At 47.2% G+C, this 19062-nt stretch overlaps 1 protein-coding gene across 1 annotated transcript in view; it reads right to left on the reverse strand.

Moving 5' to 3' along the window:
* Positions 1 to 8099: 8099 nt before the first annotated feature.
* CMBL (carboxymethylenebutenolidase homolog) overlaps positions 8100 to 19062 on the reverse strand; it is a 33539-nt gene continuing 22576 nt past the window's right edge. Inside the window, exons 4-6 of the mRNA XM_033178791.1 lie at positions 16818 to 16960; positions 12705 to 12796; positions 8100 to 11148 (exon numbers count right to left, since the gene is read on the reverse strand). Coding sequence (XP_033034682.1) covers positions 10969 to 11148; positions 12705 to 12796; positions 16818 to 16960 — 415 coding nt within the window. The 3' untranslated portion in view covers positions 8100 to 10968. The remainder of the gene's footprint in view (positions 11149 to 12704; positions 12797 to 16817; positions 16961 to 19062) is intronic.

The following is a 19062-nucleotide window of genomic DNA, read 5'->3' on the forward strand; positions in this document are numbered from 1 at the left end:
GCGAGGGCTGTCACATGCGCAGTGGCCTGCCTGCACTTGGGAGAGGAGCAGGGCAGTGTGTTTACTAGAGTTCTACACATGTTCACTTGAGGCATTCTTCCCTTACCAGTCTAGCATTCCAGTTAGATGACGCCATATTGCCTCTTAATGCGCATGCTTGAGCCCACCTGCCCCACTCCTGAGATCCAGTAGGGAAGCTGCTCATCACCAGTTTCAGGTGTTTTCTATCTATTGGGAGCCTGCCCTTGCCTGGCACCAGCTGTGACCAACTATTGTTTTAGGGTAACAGTTAACAACTGCGTGACCATCACCTGAAGGTCAGCTGGCATCACCTGAGGTGGCAAAGGGTTAGGGGCCGCTGTTTCTGCCCTGCTTATGCCTGACTAGCTACCTACTGTTAACACTGCCACTGCATTCCAGCCTAGTCAACAGAGTGAGACCCTGACTCAAAAAAAAAAAAAAAAAAAAGTGTAAAAGAATCCTGAAACCAAAACATTTGATCCTCCTCATAATCCTAGTCATTGACAAGTCCAAGAGACACTGCATAATTTGAATGGACCACTCCCTTATGGAAATAAACTTTTTAACTTTATATAGTTTTCAGTATAAGCAGCTGAAAATGTCCACTTAGCAGGATGTCTATTTGTCACATGATCTTGACGCCTACTGTAAAAACACAACTGAAGCCGGCAGTGTGGACTTTCAGCTCGTCAGCCCCCACCTCGCTGGCAGCAGCTCATCCTTCCTCACCTCCTGTGAGAGGCAGAATTCTAAAGCTGTGCTCCCAAGAGCCCATCTGGTTATTCCTTCAGGCACTGATCTAGATACTGTGAGAAGGGAGTTTGCAGATTTCATTAAGGTTGCCAATCAGCTGACCTTAAAAGAGGGCAGTGATCCGGGAGGGCCCAGTGTAGTCACACAAGCCCAGAGGGGCTCACGGATAAAGGTGAAAGACTCAGCAGGAGACTCGAGATGGCAGCCTTGGCCAGGCGTAGGGGCCCGCACCTGTAATCCCAGCACTTTGGAAGGCCGAGGCAGGTTGATCACTTGAGGACGGGAGTTCAAAACCAGCCTGGCCAACATGGCAAAACCCCATCTCCACTCAAAATATAAAAATTTTCCAGGCATGGTGGCACATGCCTGTAATCCCAGTTACTCAGAGGCTGAGGCAGAAGCATCACTTGAACCCAGGAGGTGGAGGTTGCAGTGAGCTGAGATCACACCACTGCACTGGGTGACAGAGGGAGACTCTGTCAAAAAAAAAAAAAAGGATTCCACATGCCATTGCATGGTTTAAGTTGCTATGTTTGTGAAAATTTGTCACAGCAGTGATCGGAAACCCATACACTTCTGTCTTGCCTCAGTGGGGGTGGGGAGAGGGAAGGGTACCCTCCTTCTGCCCAAGACAATTCCAGTGTCCCATTGATTCCATCTCTCAGAGCTTGTTTCCTCATTTCTGCATCTGCGAGTGTCTTTAGTGCTCCTCAGGACACATTCTGGACTTATAGTAGGATTGCACTGCCCAGATTCCTTGTGGTTGGATGAGGTTCTGTGACTAGTGAGGGTCTCAGAATACAACACCCCAAAATGAAGGCTTCAGAAGCAGCTCTCTCTGACCTCCTTCCCTCCTGTTTCTGGCCCTTCATTCTGCCCTGAAACTGAAAACTAGAATCCCTCTTCCCCTAGGTGGTCATAGAAACCAGAACCTCTTTCCCCCAAAGCCAACCACAAAACCTGAGAGTATTACTCTAAAACCACCCCGTTGCCTCTTGCCCGTAAAAACTGGCCATAAAGAAATTATCTGACCTATCTTGTTTGCCTGTAATTCATAAGACCCCCATTGCAGAGAGGGTCCTGTCTGATAACCAGAAAGAAGAAATGCTGCCCTGAGAGGCCAAGAAGAGTCTCACCAGGCCTTGCTGGGGCTCCTACTCAGTCCCCTGGCATTAGATTAGACCCTTTTTCTCCAATTGTTTTTCCACATGCTGCCCACACTTTATTGAACCTAAGCATAAAAATGGACAGTTTCGTGGCTCATGACTGTAATTCCAGCACTTTGAGAGGCTGAGGTGGGAGGATCACTGGAGCCCAGGAAATCCAGACCAATCTGGGTAACACAATGAGACCTCATCTCTACAAAAAACGTAAGCCAGTGTGGTGGCGTACACTTGCAGTCCCAGCAACTTGAAAGGCTGAGGCTGCAGGATTGCTTGAGCCCAGGAGTTGGAGGCTGCAGTGAGCCATGATCACACCACTTCACTGCAGCCTGGCTCTAAAACAATTGACCAATGAATAAAGTACAATTTCTCCTGTATCTTTCGGTCATCGTTCTGATGGCTCCCATGTCACCTAAAACTATGATCAAATAAATTTGTATGCCTTTTTTCCTTTTAATCTGCCTCTTGTCAGTGACTTTCAGAGGGTGATACGGAAGTTTTCACTTAACCCCTATACTACTGCAGACCAGTGCCCTGTGGCAGCAGCATGATTTCCAGGTTAGAGCATGTACATGCCAAGTCAAGACCCTCCACGTCTCTTTCTTCTGAGCACACAGCACAGTGCACTATTCAAAACAGTGGCTGCCCCATCCGTGGAGGCTCCCTGGAGGTGATGATGATGTAAGTCCTCTGCCAACACGCAAGGGACATGGAACATGGTAAGAATCCAGCTCTTTGCTGGTTTAGACCCTGAGAATAGGCTCCTCCTGTCTGTAAATCTCTTATCTGCACACACAGCCTCCCCTCCTCTGTTAGCACTTTCCAGCATGAATCTCACCTTATAAAGCAAAAACCAGCTGGGTGCAGTGGCTCACACCTGTAATCCTAGCACTTTGAGAGGCTGAGGCAGGAGGATCACTTGAGTTCAGGAGTTCGAGACCAGCCTAGGCAACACAGCGAGACTCTGTCTCTTAAAAAAAAAAAAAAAATTGCCAGGTGTGGTGGGAGTTACCTGTCGTCCCTGCTACTCAGGAGGCTGAGGAGGGAGGTTTGCTTGGGCCTGGGAGACAGAGGTTGCAGTGAGCAGTGACTGGACTACTACACTCCAGCCTGGGCAACACAGTCAGATCCTGTCTCAACAAAAAAAAAAAAAAAAGAAAAACCTAAAGCATAGGAAAACAAAACCCTTCACCTGTGTCTCCTGGAGCCACTCCTTCCTGTTCACTCCGTTTCTCTGCGCCACTGTTGTCAGCCCCCCTTCCTCTCCTGCCTTCCACCTTCTGGCCCCTCCACCCACAGTGATGGTCTGTGGACCCCGCCCTTCATAGAAACCACCCATGCTGCAATCACTGTGTCCTGCTGCTGCAAATCCCTGGGGTGCTCTCTGAGTTGGAGTCCTCTTTCTCACACACACAACCTTTTCCTTTCTTTTTTTTAAACAAATTTTCTCTTCCTTTTTGAAGCTCCTCTGATGGCTTTCCTGGAGCTCTGCCCTCTAGTTGCTCCTATATCCCTGGCTGCTCCCCACCTCTGGCCGTCCCCCTCTGTGGTTGCCACTTAATATGCATTCAGGGAGAACCACCCTGGGTCCACCAGCATTTATTCAAGGGTGAGGCGTGCTGATAACACTTCACCTGCTGTTACCAGTGTGAATCTGAAGGGTCTACACTAAATCAAATCCTTGCCTCCTCGAAGAAAACAATTCAGCTGAGGGGCATAAGGCAGAGGGATAGACTGAGGCAAGTTTTAAAGGAGGAGTGAGAGTTTATCAAAAAGTTTTAGAGCAGGAATGAAAGAAAGCAAAGTACACTTGGAAGAGGGCCAAGTGCCCTGCTCAGTCCGTGACGTGGGGTTTTATACATTGGCATGGTTCCGAAGTTTGCATTTCTTTTCCCTTCCAAGGGAAGACTCAAACTCTTCCCTTGGAACAGGCTGTCCACCATCTTGCCTCTTAGGGTGCATGCTTGGGCCTGCCTGCCCAAATCCTGAGATCTTATCAGGAAGGTGCTGATCACCAGCTTCAGGTGTTTCTATCTGTAGAGAGACTGCCTTTCCCTGGTGCTGGCTGTGACCAAGTATTATTTTAGAGAGCCAGTTTGACAACCACCTGACCGTCACCTGATGGCCACCTGACATTCCTGGGGAGGTAGACCTCTGCTGCCCTGCTCACATCTTCCTGACTACCTACTCTAACAACGCGCCTCTGCAGAGTTATGTTATTTTACTCAGTTTATAGCTTTTACTGAGTCAGAGGGTCAGTGAAGTAAGTTGCCCAAATCCACAACAAGGTAAACATGGAATATGGACACATCCAGCTCTTCCCTCCTGAACCTCCTCTTCCCACCCTCTTCTTCCTCACACTCTCCCCTTCAGCTGATGCCCAGGTCCTCGGCCTCTCCCACGGCAGAGGGGGCACACAGCTGGGGGATTTCCCTCCCTCGCTAAAACAGAGCTGCAGGAAAGAGCTCCTTCCTTCCCCTGCTGTGGCTGGGATTTGTAAGGCCCTGGGGCCCAGAGAATGCAGGCACCAACCCCGGGTCCTGACACCAGGAAACCCCCAAACCACCTTGGATCCCTGGAAGACTGTGGGAAAGATACATGTTACTCTCTTAGCCATTGTCAGTCGGGTTTTCTGTTGTTTACAGCCCAAGAAAACTCAACTGATATTCCAGGCTGAACCAAAATTAAATTCTCTTTCCTCACAGCCCGCTTCTCTTCAGGATTCCGTGCTGGATAATCATCCCTGAGCCAACCTCAGGGTCTTGCTTCTTGGTGTCCTCTCAGTCTCTGCAGTAAAAGCAGTTGCATCTCTCAGCAACTCTCCACTCTGCTGCCTCGGTCAATGTAGTATTCTGTTCTCACGCTGCTACTAAAGACATATCCAATACTGGGTATGTTTTACAAAGAAAAGAAGTTTAATTGACTCACAGTTCAGCATGGCTGAGGAGGCCTCAGGAAACTTACAGTCATGGTGGAAAGGGAAGCAGGCACGTCCTTCTTCACGTGGCGGCAGCAAAGAGAAGTGCAGAATGAAGTCGGGGGGAAAGCCCCTTATAAAACCATCAGATCTCGTGAGAACTCACTCACTTTCACGAGAACAGAAGGGAGGTAACTGCCCCCATGATACAATTACCTCCCACCAGGTCCCTCCTATGACACGTGGGGACTATGGGAACTACAATTCAAGACGAGATTTGAGTGGGGACAAAGCCAAACCATATCAGTCAGGCTCACATCTCTGCTTCCTGCTGCTGTGCTCCTTCCCTCTCCAGAGGGGCCCAACTTTAATCTTTCTAAAATGCAAATACCATTGATAACTTCTGCTGCTCTCACCTAAAGGCCTGAAAAGCCACCCCCCTCCCCCGGGACTCAGAGGGGCCAGCCCCGCGGGGACTGGCTGCCTTTTTACAGAAGAAGGGGTGTGTGTGATCCTGAGGCCGCAGGCATCCTTCTTGCTTGGTCTTCCAGAATAGGAATGCACTGAGTTTGCAGGTTGCTGGCGCCCCAGGACTGACAAGACTTTGCCCACGCTGGCCAGACACTGGGATGAAAACAGCCCCAATGTGGAACCCAAGGAGAACTAAGGTCTCACCTGATAGAGGGAGCTGCCTGCAGGGCCCAGGCCTGAATGGGAGGGAAAATAAATGGCCTTTTTGGTGTCTGTGGACATGGAGAGGGGCTAAGTGGAGGCACAGATCTAGGCTTGAGCAGTTTGCCAAGTAAATTATCTGGCTGTAATTGAGAAAGACCATGTTAACCAAAAAGTGACCAAGGCAGCTGTCAATCCATAGAGGTTTATTTTGCCAAGGTTGAGAACACACCCACGAAAACAACCACAAGCCACAGAAACATCCGTGAGCTGTGCTTTTTCCAAAGGGGGTTGGGGGAACGGCAATATTTAAAAAGGCAAGGGCAAGCAGGAGGGAAAAGACGGGGGAGGGAGACAGTGAGGCAGACGCTCCCACTCTTGTGAGGCTCCGAGTCTCAGTAAATCTACACTTTACACGTCAGAAAGGAAGCAGAGGAAAAGTCAATTATGCATTTGTCTCAGGGATGATTTCTGGTCTTTGTCCTCTCTGGGAGGATCAGCTGGTAATTGACATTGTCAGGGTGAGATCCAAAAAACTCGTTTCAGGGCTAGTTTAGAGCGGGTGGATATAGCCTGAAAGCTCTAGCTGCTCACAAGGAATTTCCAGGTGAGCGCTTTGGGAGGGAGGCCATCTGGGGAGATGTGTGGCCTTCCGTGGCTGTGGGATCCTGGCTTATGGATGAGGCTCTAACACAGGGTTGTGACATTGCAGCTGTCTGTCTGGGAAGGAAAGGAAGGCAGCGTTGCACAGTTCCCAGGCCGAACCTTCCCTCTGGCATAGTGACTTTCGGTCCTGAGAGTCTATTTTCTTTCACAACCAGCTGCAGGGCTGTCACAAGGCGGACAAACAGGATTAATGGAAAGTCAACAGGGTGCCGTTGGGATGTGATGCGAATCTCCCTCGCCCAGTGTAGACTGGCATGTGCAGCCAGTGACGACCCTGCTACAGGGTTAGTGCACCTGGGGAGGCCAACTTTTCATTTCATTTTAATTCATTTAAATTAAAAAACTGGGCCGGGTGCGGTGGCTCAAGCCTGTAATCCCAGCACTTTGGGAGGCCGAGACGGGCGGATCACGAGGTCAGGAGATCGAGACCATCCTGGCTAACACGGTGAAACCCCATCTCTACTAACAATACAAAAAACTAGCCGGGCGAGGTGGCGGGCGCCTGTAGTCCCAGCTACTCAGGAGGCTGAGGCAGGAGAATGGCGGGAACCCAAGAGGTGGAGCTTGCAGTGAGCCGAGATCCGGCCATTGCACTCCAGCCTGGGCAACAGAGCAAGACTCCGTCTCAAAAAAAAAAAAAAAGAAAGAAAAAAAAAAGAAAAAGAAAGAAAACTGAAGCAGTGTAAAATACTCCTCCTGGACCGGATGCCATGGCTCATGCCTGTAATCCCAGCACTTTAGGAGGCCGAGGTGGGCGGATCACTTGAGGTCACTTGAGACCAGCCTGGCTAACATAGTGAAACCCCGTCTCTACTAAAAATACAAAAATTAGCCAGGTGTGGTGGTGGGCACCTGTAATCCCAGCTACTCGGGAGGCTGAGGCAGAAGAATCACTTGAACCTGGGAGGCGGAGGTTGTAGTGAGCCAAGATCGCACCACTCCGCTCCAACCTGAGCGACAGAGCAAGACCCTGTCTCAAAACAAACAAACAAACAAACAAAAATCTTCTTCTGAAAAACACAACAAGAAAAAAATATTGTGGAAAGCTCTGTTGATCCCACCACACTTGGAGCTCTCTGTTCAGTGTGTGCTAGACCCTCTGACCTCAGTGCTGTCAGCACCAGAATGACAGTGACACAAAAGTGACACAAAAGTGAACGTGTTATATTAATCACAAGTTCACTTAATTTAGATTGACATCGTTTTGAAATGGATACGCTTTTGCTTCAAAGTCAAATCAATTCTTCTAAAACAAATGAACCAGTTTTGTCAATGTGGGAGGTGAACTGTAAAGGAAATGACTTGTGATGCTAGACTCAGTTATCAGAAAACTTAAATATGTAAACCTACTTTCTCAACTATAAATTTTGTGAAATCTAAACACAAATCAAGTACTTTTTTTTTTTTTTTTTTTGAGACAGGGTCTTGTTCTGTGGCCCAGGCTGGAGTGCAATGGCACCATCTCAGCTCACTGCAACCTCCACCTCTGGGTTTAAGCGATTCTCCTGCCTCAGCCTCCCAAATAGGATTACAGGTTTACCTGGGATTACAGGTGCCCACCACCACGCCTCGCTAATTTTTGCATTTTTATTGGAGACAGGGTTTCACCATGTTGGCCAGGCTGATCTTGAACTCCTGACCTCAAGTGATCCACCCGCCTCAGACTCCCAAAGTGCTGGAATTACAGGCATGAGCCACTGTGCCTGGCCAAATCAAGCACTTCTGATGCAGTTAGTATCCAAATTGAGATATGTGTAAGCAGAAAATACACACCAGATGTCAAAGATAGAGGACAAAAAAACAAACACAAAATATCTCACTCATGATTCGTTATATTAATTACAAGCTGATGGAACATTTGTGATAAACTGGGCTAACGTGTATTATTAAAATTAACTTCACTTACGTCTCTTTCTTTTTTTTCATGGGGCTATGAGAAAATTTAAAATTATATACATGGGGAAAAAAGCTAAAGTTGCCATTTTTTCCCTTTACCTTCATTTATCTGCTTGTCTAATAGACACTGAAGAACAAATCTTTTTAAAGAAGTACGTGTGTGACTTACATTACACTTCCATCTGCAGTGCTGGTTCAGACCACCATGACATTTGACCAAAGGACTCAGCAGAAAGAAGGCTGCCCAGGCCCCAAGCTCACCATCAAGGATACAGCCACACCCTTGGTTCATTCTCGCACGAATTTTAGACCCTCCCATTTATGTTGAAGACTCTGGCGACTGGCTACATGCTCACCGATATCAATCCAGGGCAAAAAGCCCAGTACATCTCAGGGGTTTCCTGGGAGGCCGGATGAATGCGTGAGGCCTCCTGGGAGCAGCCCTCAGCAGGCAAGGGCTTTGGCCTGTGGGGGTCCACAACTAAGTGTCCACAGTAGACCAGCCCTGTTCAGGCTTGGATTCTCTCAACATTAGGCAAAAGGTCTCCTCATACCCATTTGACAGATGCAAAAACTGAGGCTCAGGAAGGTCAAGTTTGGGGAATTCTTTTAATTTTATGTTTCCTGAGCATCCATTTGATTGTAAGTTGGACTTTCTCATACTAGAAGCAGAGATTAGTAACACAGTTTCTAGTTATCCAACCTCTCCCAGTTCCTCGAGGTGGTGGATCCAGACATCTGCCTCATAAAACCGCCTCCTGGGACCACCTCCTCATGGACAGCTGGATATCACCTGCTTGACTTGTCCCACTGACCCCCACACCCACATGAGCCGTGCTGATATCCCACCCACACCGACTCCTCTCAGTCATAGCATGAGTCCGCGGGCTCATGCCTGCTTGCTCTAAACCCCCCAGTTAGAACCTCCATGGGAAACCTGCTTAGATAGCACCCTGGGCTCCAATAAAAGCTTTGGCTCACAGCTCCCTCTCTCTCTCTCGTTCTCCACCTTCTGGTTGAGCCCACGTGTTCTCGATGGCTCCTCCTTTTTGCTGGCCCTGCAAAGCATGCTGCCCTCTGTTCTCTGGATCTCTAAGCAATAAACTGCTTCTGTCATTTCATGGGTTCTGATGAGCTGCCTCCTCTACCCCATACTAACTTCTTTCCTGGTCAGGGGTCTCCGGGACAGTGGCTGTCCCAGTAGGAATAAACTGGACACAGGTCAGACGAGAGCCACAAGGGCATATGCCAGGATCAACAAGCTTCCCTTGAGAGGGACACCTGGCCACAGGTTGGACACTTAGGTATCAGGTCGTCTGCCAGGACAAAGAAAGATCCTATGAAAGGCACATGGGAAACGCCCACGACCACATCCCCAGAATCCCCATCAGGGCGGGGCTAGACTTTACAGCCACTCTCACCTGAGAAGGACGTCAATACAAAATTAGGGAAAAAATTACAACATCAAGTCACTTGCCCGAAGTCACACGCACGCACCTCGCAGGTGCAGGTGTAGACTCTCTCACCGGCTGTCCCCTTTACGCTACCACCAGAAACACAGGAGAGATTTCTGAGGTAGCCTCAGGCCCTGGGACCGAAAAATGCCAGTGCTTGGAAATCCACTGCCTAGGAGACAGCGGCTGGGTGACAACTCTAGCCCCCCGTTTTCTGCTATCTTTTTAAAAACGCTACAAATACAAAAATTCAAAAAATTAGTTTTCTAGGTTAATATAATTAGGTCAATGCAATCCTGTTTTGATCTCAATACATCCCATATTGCAATATAGAAATGTGTCAAATTCAGATGTTTTGTGGCATAGATAATTGGCTAAGCTGGGTGGTGGTCTACCCCAGTTTATAGTTCATGTTCTTCATGGCTTTGCAGCATTTGTCACTTTCTATGATGTATTCAAAGACCAGAAAACGCCACACTTGACCTGTCAGCTAGTCCTTGAACAGCTGTAGGTTTGTTTTTTTTTGAGATTTCTGAGACAGAGTCTCACTCTGTCGCCCAGGCTGGAGTGCAGTGGCGCAATCTTGACTCATTGCAACCTCTGCCTCCGGGTTCAAGTGATTCTCCTGCCTCAGCCTCCTGAGTAGCTGGGATTACAGGCACACACCACCACGCCCAGCTAATTTTTGTATTTTTAGTAGATATGGGATTTTACCATGTTGACCAGGCTGGTCTTGAACTCCTGACCTCAAGTGATCCACCTGCCTCAGCCTCCCAAAGTGCTGGGATTACAGGCATGAGCCACTGCACCCAGCCTGTAGGTTTTAACTAATAATTAGGGTATTACTCTATCATTCAAATTCTCCAGGTACTGACCTGGGTTTTATTTATTTATTTAGTTAGTTATTTATTTACTTATTTATTTTTGAGACAGGGTCTCACTCTGTTGCCCAGGCTGGAGTACAGTGGTGGCATGATCTTGAGTCACTGCAGTCTCCACCTCCTGGGTTCTACTGATTCTTGTGCCTCAGCCTGCCAAGTAGCTGGGACTACAGGCATGCATCACCACACCAAGCTAATTTTTGTATTTTTTGTAGAGATGGGGGTCTCACTATGTTGCCCAGGCTGGTCTCAAACTCCTAACCTCAGATGATCCACCCACTTCGGCCTCCCAAAGTGCTGGAATTACAGGCATGAGGCACCGCACCCAGTCAGACCTTGTTTTTAAATTATGATTTGATGTACATGTTAAAAATTAAATCATTTCATGCATTATTTCCTACTGAATTTGTGTTTCAAATGAAATAATGAATTTTAGGATTCCTACATTTATTTTATAAAAGTGAAAATTAAATCAAATGATCTAAGTATTTCCAAGCAAATTTTGGGATGAAAGCTATTCTAGGAAGGCTTGCCCTTGATTCTTGCTACATGTACTTGTTCAGCCACTCGATTAAATTCCTTCTCGCCTCATCAATGTAGGGCTTGTCTGCAGGTGAGCAATCTTCTCTCTTCCGATGCACGAACCCATGAGTCTGCCCAGAAAATGTTTTAATTTGATATTCAACTTTGCAGTGTTCCTTCAACTTCTGGGTCAGCAAAGATACCTGGTGTGCAAAAGATTTCATGATTTTAACCCTTTAGTACTTTCCATTCTCCAAATCTTCAGTGACTGCTCATAACAGAAATTTAACATCAATGCTTTAAATTAGAAACAAGTTCTACAGTTACATTGAATTCTTTCCTGCTAATTTTTTTCTTTTTAGACAGGGTCTCACTCTGTTGCCCAGGTTGGAGTTCAGAGGCACCATCTCGGCTCACTGCAACCTCTGCCTCCCAGGTTCAAGTGATTCTCCTGCCTCAGCCTCCAAAGAAGCTGGGATGACAGGCACACGCCACCACGCCCAGCTAATTTTTGTATTTTTAGTAGAAACAGGGTTTCACCATGTTGACCAGCCTAGTCTCAAACTCCTGACCTCAGGTGATCTGCCTGCCTCAGCCTCCCAACGTGTTGGGATTACAGGCATGAGCCACTGCACCTGGACTTTACTGCTAATTTTATAACTAACACAGTTCTTATATCTGGCAAAGGAGAGATTTCAGAGCAATGTAAAAATGATACATCTATTATGTGAAATCATTTGCATTAATGCCATTAGTTACTAATATTATAAAATAATTTCTAAATGACTACTTCTTTTTCTTAGAGTCAGGGTCTCACTCTGTTGCTCAGGCTGGAGTGCAGTGGCACAATCGTGGCTCACTGCAACCTTCAACTCCTGTGCTCGAGCAATCTCCCTGCCTCAGGCTCCCAAATAGCTGGGACTACAGATGTGTGCCACCATCGCAGCTGATTTGCTTACATTTTTGTAGAGAAGGGATCTAGCTAGACTGCCTAGCCTAGCCTCAAACTCTCAGCCTCAATCAGTCCTCCCACCTCAGCCTCCTGAGTCGCTGGGATTACAGGCATGAGCCACCACGCCCAGCTAAATGACTGCTTTTGAACCATACTTTTCTTCTGCTTTTTCCTTATCAACTGACTGTGTTTAATAAATCCTTGTCTTTAAGGTCATAGACTTTATGGCAATTTGTGGGTTAGCATGGAGCAGGGCAAGAGGTCCTGTTTCTCCACCAGGTAATCAGGACATGCTGAGAATACCTTCCTCAGACATTTCCTTAAGCATGTTTTGGGAAGGTTACGCTTCCACAGTGGAATGATATAAGTGGAATTGAATAAAACCCATCTTTAAAATGGTAATGTTGGAAATATTTGGAGCAACAAATGCATCCTTCAAGACTTCCCACTCCCCACAGAATGTCAAATCATGCTACTAAATATACAAATGATGCCGGGCGCGGTGGCCCACGCCTATAATCCCAGCACTTTGGGAGGCCAAGGCGGGCAGATCACCTGAAGTCAGGAGTTCCAGATCAGCCTGGTCAACATGCTGAAACCCCGTCTCTACTGAAAATACAAAAATCAGCCGGGCGTGGTGGCAGGCGCCTGTAGTCCCAGCTACTCGGGAAGCTGAGGCACGAGAATGGCTTGAACCTGGAAGGCGGAGGCTGCAGTGAGTCAAGATCGCGCCGCTGCACTCCAGCCTGGGCAACAGAGCAAGACCCTGTCTCAAAACAAACACGAAGAGAAAAGACGCCAACTTACGTTCTCGAGTGGAATCACAATATCATTTTCAGCAAAAATGAACAAGGTGGGGTTCTTTAAATTGTAAACGCCTTCAGAATCCTTGACGATGCCTGAAAAATGAGCACAGAGGCATGATGTATGACCCCCACACTCATGCCACAGAAAACTACAGCATTTGGGTTTGATTTTTCAAAGTAAAATCTCTGCTTTGGGGCTTTATTTCCTTTTCTAGTCATTCCACAGAAGTGGCCCAACTTACAAGACTAGCGTAAAAGAAGGCCGGGCACAGTGGCTCATGCCTGTAATCCCAGCACTTTGGGAGGCTGAGGCAGGTGGATGGCTTGGGTTCAGGAGTTTGACAGCAGCCCGGGTAACATCGCAAAACCCTGTCTCTACAAAAAACACAAAAATAAGCCGGGTGTGGTGGTGTATGCCAGTAGTCTCAGCTACTTGGGGGGACTAATGTGGGCGGATCACTTGAGCCTGGAAAGTTGAGGCTGCACTGAGCCGTGTTTGTGCCACTGCACTCCAGCTTGGGCAACAAAGTGAGACCCTGTCTTAAAAAATAATAATAAAATAAAAAATAAATAAATAAACAAATACAAAAAAACCCAAAGGTTGGGCGTGGTGGCTCAAGCCGGTAATCCCAGCACTCTGGGAGGTCAAAGAGGGTGGATCATGAGGTCAGGAGTCCGAGACCAGCATGGTCAACATGGTGAAACCCTGTCTCTACTAAAAATACAAAAACTAGCCAGGTGTGGTGGCAGGCGCCTGCAATCCCAGCTACTTGGGAGGCTGAGGTAGGAGAATTGCTTGAACCCGGGAGGTGGAGGTTGCAGTGAGCCGAGATCATGCCATTGCACTCCAGCTCTGGGCGACCAGAGCAAGACTCCGTCTCGGAGAAAAAAAAAAAAAAGGATTATAAGAGTACAAGAGAAACTTATTTAGTCAGATCTTCCTACTCTCTACCTGCCCACTTTATGGACTAGGAATCAGGCCATTAAATAATTGAACGAGACCTCGTCTGCATCTGCTGCTTTAGTATGGAAAGACGCCAGAGTAGCCTGAGGAATGCTCCCGCTGGGATCTACCTTCATTTACAAACAGGACCATTTTCAAAGCTTTGCTTGAGAAGTTTCTCAGGTCTACACAAGCCCCACAGGTTCTGGCTTGAATGCACTGAGTAGTTTTGTTTGTAAGAGGAGCTGTCATTTGAATGGGTATTTAGATTCGCACCAGACCACGAGTGTGGAAGTGTGAAACTGCCTGGACCTAGCAGGTCGGTCTATAAAAATCAGGTTTTGGCTGGGCGAGGTGGATCACACCTGTAATCCCAGCAGTTTGGGAGGCCAAGGCAGGTAGATCACTTGAGGTCAGGAGTTTGAGACCAGCCTGGCCACCAATGCAAAACCTTGTCTCTACTAAAAACACAAAATTAGCTGGATATGGTAGCCCCAGCTACTCAGGAGGCTGAGGCAGAAGCATTGCTTGGACCCAGGAGGTGAAGGTTCAGTGAGCCAAGATCGTGCCACTGCACTCCAGGCTGGGTGACAGCAAGACGCTGTCTCAAAAAACAACAATAACGGTTTTCATCTTTCATCTCAGCATTTGAGATTAATTCTGAAATTAGAAGCATGCTCTGCCTGACCCAGGCTGTCTGAAAACAACCTGTGGGTGTGTCCAATTCTATGGGAAAATAAGTAAGTAAAAGATTTGCAGCAAGTTACCATTTTAAGATAAGAAGAGGTAAATAACATAACTTTTTTCCCACTTCCTGCTGGCAGCACAGAAGAGCTAAGTAACAGAGAGAGGCTCCTTCACCTGTAACTCCTCTTTAGGAGGCAGGGAGCCATGGGAAAGGTGGCGACGCTCCCTTCCCCACTCTGGCAAAGCTACTTCTGTGGATGCGCCTCTTTTGATATCCTGAGCCTGAGCCCGGCTACGCTCGGCAGCTCACACACTGCACAACAGCGGCCAGAAGGTGGCGCCGGGGAGGCATCCGCTCCTGACCGCCTTTTGCTAAATGCACAAAAGCATGGTCTAGACAAAGCATCTCTCAGCTCCTTTGTTCAAAGAGGCAGCTGGCCACTGACTTGAGTTTATGTCCTTTTGTGTTGCCCTAAGTCAATATTTAAAGGGTTTTTTAATGCTAAAAGTAGTTGAAAATACCACAGTGAGGAACCATTAAGCCAAGAAAGAATCATTAGTATAACTTTATGATCCACTTCAGATGTTCCCAGGCCTAACGATGGTTCCACTTGCCATTTTTTGACTTTACAATGGTGCACAAGCGACACCCATTCAGTAGAAACTGTACTCCAAGTACCCAGACAACCATTCTGTTTTTCACTTTCAGTACAGAATTCAATAAACTGCATGTGATATTCAAGACTTTACTATAAAATAGGCCCTGTGTTAGATGACTTTGCCCAACTGTAGTCAGATGCAGGTGTTTTGGGCAGGCCAGGTGAGGCTATGATGTTTGGTAGGTGAGGTGGATTAATGCATTTTCGACTTGGGATATTTTCAATTTACGATGGGTTTATCAGGACTTAGCCCCACTGTAAGTAGAGGAGCATCTGCATTATTTTTAAAGACTATATTTCCTATGTGTCTTTTTTGTTTCTGTTTATCTATTGGTCTGAATGCTTCTATATCATGAGTTTAGGAAGCAGCTTCTATATACAGATATGTTATTTCATTGCTGTAATAACTTTGGTTTTGGCAAAAAATGTATAAATTGCTATTTACATTTTAGAGTGTGTTTTCCTTTGCTTTCTTTACTTTTTTTTTTTTTTTTTTAAGAGACAAGGTCTCACTCCCTGTCACCCAGGTTGGAGTACAGTGGTGCATTCATAGCTCACTGCAGCCTCAAACCTCTGGGCTCAAGTGATCCTCCTGCTTCAGCCTCCTGAGAGGCTGGGAGCACAGGCACATGCCAGTACACACAAGTAATTTTAATTTTTTTTTTTTTTTGAGAGTCTCACTCTGTTGCCCAGGTTGGAATGCAGTGGCACAGTCTTGGTTCACTGCAACCTCCACCTCTTGGGTTCAAGCGATTCTCCTGCCTCAGCCTCCTGAGTATCTGGGACTACAGGTGCCTGCCACCATGCCCAGCTAATTTTTGTATTTTTAGTAGAGACGGGGTTTCACCATATTGGCCAGGCTGGTCTCGAACTCTTGACCTTGTGATCCACCCACCTTGGCCTCCCAAAGTGCTGGGATTACAGGTATGAGCCACCACACCAGGCCTTAAATTTTTTTTATAGAGACAAAGTCTCTCTATTTTGCCCAGGCTTGTCTCAAACTCCTGGGCTCAAGCCATCTGCCCATCTTGGACTCCCAAAGTGCTAGGATTACAGGCATGAGCCACCGCGCCTGGCTGCTTTTGCTTTCTTTCTGTCTTTAGTGTGTGTGCATGTTTGTGTACAGTTAGAGCAATTTGTATTTTGGAAAAATCAATCTTTCTTCCTCTTTCTCTTTTTTTTTTTTTTTGAGACAGGGTCTTGCTCTGTCGCCCAGGCTGGAGGGCAGTGGTGTGATCATGGCTCACTGCAGCCTTAACCTTCTTGGGCTCAAGCAATTTTCCCACCTCAGCCTCCTGAGTAGCTAGGACTACAGGTGTATGTGACCACGCCCAGCTAATTTTTGTATTTTTTGTAAAGACAGGGTTTTGCCATGTTGCCCAGGCTGGTCTTGAACTCCCGAGCTCAAGTGATCTGCCCGCCTAAGGCTCCCAAAACTGTTGGGATTACAGGCATTAGCCACCACCAGAAAAATATTTTCATAGATGCTGCTCATAAAAATCTTGGGTGATACTGATCATGATTACATTTTTAAAAAAAATGCTATCCCCTTCATCCTAGGTGAAGAAATGGAGAGCTCAGGTTAGGTGGCTTTTCCAAAGTCGTAACATTGGGACCAAGGCCTCTTGACTCCCAGTGACATCCTCTGGTTAACTGCATGACAAACCTCCACCTCTATTTTCAGATTCTTAAAGCCCATTTCCATAAGCTGGGCAGTCTTCACATTATTGGGGGTTGTGTTACACTGGATGGGGAGGCTTCTGATTGCTGTCACTCTTCCACCCCTCCCTTTTGCATGGAGTAAAAATACACAAGGCAGATTTACCATAGACAGATACCCCTGCCCTGAATTCTGAGTATTTCACCATCAAATGATGGACAGCAGCTCCACCCCAGCAGAATCCCACGAGGCCAATTTTCTGGGCATGACACTGTTGTTTCAGATACTTCAAGACAGCACTGATCTCCCTAGAACAGAAAGAAAAGAAAAAATATTCAAGAATCAGGGTTATTTTGTGAACCCCTCAAAGGGCTGTGCTGATGATAACAGGACTGTATCAGCAACTGTTCTTGAAGTTGCCAAGGATTCTTCTTTTGGGAGCTCTATCCTCACTACCTCTGCCCCAACTGATGCATCATCCCAGCACGTCTTCCTGCCAAGCCCAGCCCTCCTCCAACTGCCTGACAGCTGCAGGCAAGCTGGGCTCTTCCCAAAAGACAGATCCAACCAGCTCACTCCTAGCTGAGAGCTGAGCAGTCTTCCACAGCCTCGGGATGAAGGCCACAGCCCACAGCATGGTTCGTAAGACCCGAGTCCACGACCTGCTCCCTGCAGAGTGCCCCAGTCTTCTCTGTCCCGAGTCTCCCAGGAGAAGAATCTCCTCTCTCCTCTCTCCCATGACTAGCCATAACTATGGACAGACGCCCAGACACTCTCTGACTTCACACATTCACTCTCTCCCCAAAACTCCCCACCCTGCATTGCCAAATTTGGAAAGCCATCAGGACTATTTCAGCCATGAGGGGACCAAGAATAGTGACCCTTGCCCGGCAAATGATTCATCTGCAAACTGATTGGAACTTAGAACACATTTTCAACTAGAAACAATGTACCAAAGTGGAAGTGGGCTGCACATGTATGTTTATTGCAGCACAATTGCAAAGATACGCAACCTAAGCGCCCATTGACCAATGAGTCAAGAAAATGTGGCATATATACACCATGGACTATTACTCAGCCATAAGAAAGAACAAAATAATATCTTTTGCAGGCCGGGCGCGGTGGCTCAAGCCTGTAATCCCAGCACTTTGGGAGGCCGAGACGGGCGGATCACGAGGTCAGCAGATCGAGACCATCCTGGCTAACACTGTGAAACCCCGTCTACTAAAAAAAATACAAAAAACTAGCCGGGCGACGTGGCGGGCGCCTATAGTCCCAGCTACTCGGGAGGCTGAGGCAGGAGAACGGCGAGAACCCGGAAGGCGGAGCTTGCAGTGAGCTGAGATCCGGCCACTGCACTCCAGCCCGGGCGACAGAGCGAGACTCCGCCTCAAAAAAAAAAAAAAAAAATCTTTTGCAGCAACTTGGATGGAGCTGGAGGCCATTTTTCTAAGGGAAGTAACTCAGGAATGGAAAACCAAATACTGTACGTTCTCACTTATAAGTAGGAGCTAAGCTGTGGGTAGGTTCGCAAAGGCACACAGAGTGATATAATGGACTATGGAGACTCAGAAGGGGGAGGGCTAAAAACTATATATTAGGTAAAATGTACACTACTCAAGTGACAGATGCACTAAAACCTCTATTTTCATAGATGGCGCTCATAAAAATATTGTTTGATATTGACCATCATCACATAAAGAATGCTATCCCGGCTGGATGCGGCAGCTCATGCCCATAGTGAGACCCCATCTCTATTTTATTTTAAAATTTTTAATTAATTAATTTTTTTTTTTGACGGGATCTTGCTCTGTCCCCCAGGCTGGAGTGCAGTGGCGTGATCTCGGCTCACTGCAACCTCCGTCTCCCAGGTTCAAGTGATTCTCATGTCTCAGCCTCCTGAGTAGCTGGGGTTACAGGCGTGCGTCACGATGCCCAGCTAAGTTTTTTGTTTATTTGTTTGTTTTTTCTATTTTTAGTAGAGATAGGGTTTCACCATGTTGGCCAGGCTGGTCTCAAACTCCTGATCTCAAGTGATCAGCGAGCCTCAGCCTGCCAAAATGCTGGGATTACGGGTTTAAGCCACCATGCCCTGCCTAAAAATTTTAATTAAAAAAAATCCCAACCCGGCCAACATGGTGAAACCCCGTCTCCACTAAAAATACAAAAATTAGCCGAGCATGATGGTGGGAGCCTGTAATCCCAGCTACTTGGGAGGCTGGGGAAGGAGAATGCCTGAACCTGGGAGGCAGAGGTTGCAGTGAGCTGAGATCATGCCACTGCTCTCCAGCCTGGACAACAGAGCAAGACTCCATCTCAAAACACACAAAAAAAATTTTTCTCCTTTGTGCCGTGGGAAGGATTCCACTGGCCGTGGAGAAGTCCCACCCTGAGGTAAGGAGTACTGTCT

The sequence above is a fragment of the Trachypithecus francoisi genome, unplaced genomic scaffold, assembly GCF_009764315.1.
Source record: "Trachypithecus francoisi isolate TF-2019V2 unplaced genomic scaffold, Tfra_2.0 Lachesis_group2, whole genome shotgun sequence".
Lineage (NCBI taxonomy): Eukaryota > Metazoa > Chordata > Mammalia > Primates > Cercopithecidae > Trachypithecus > Trachypithecus francoisi.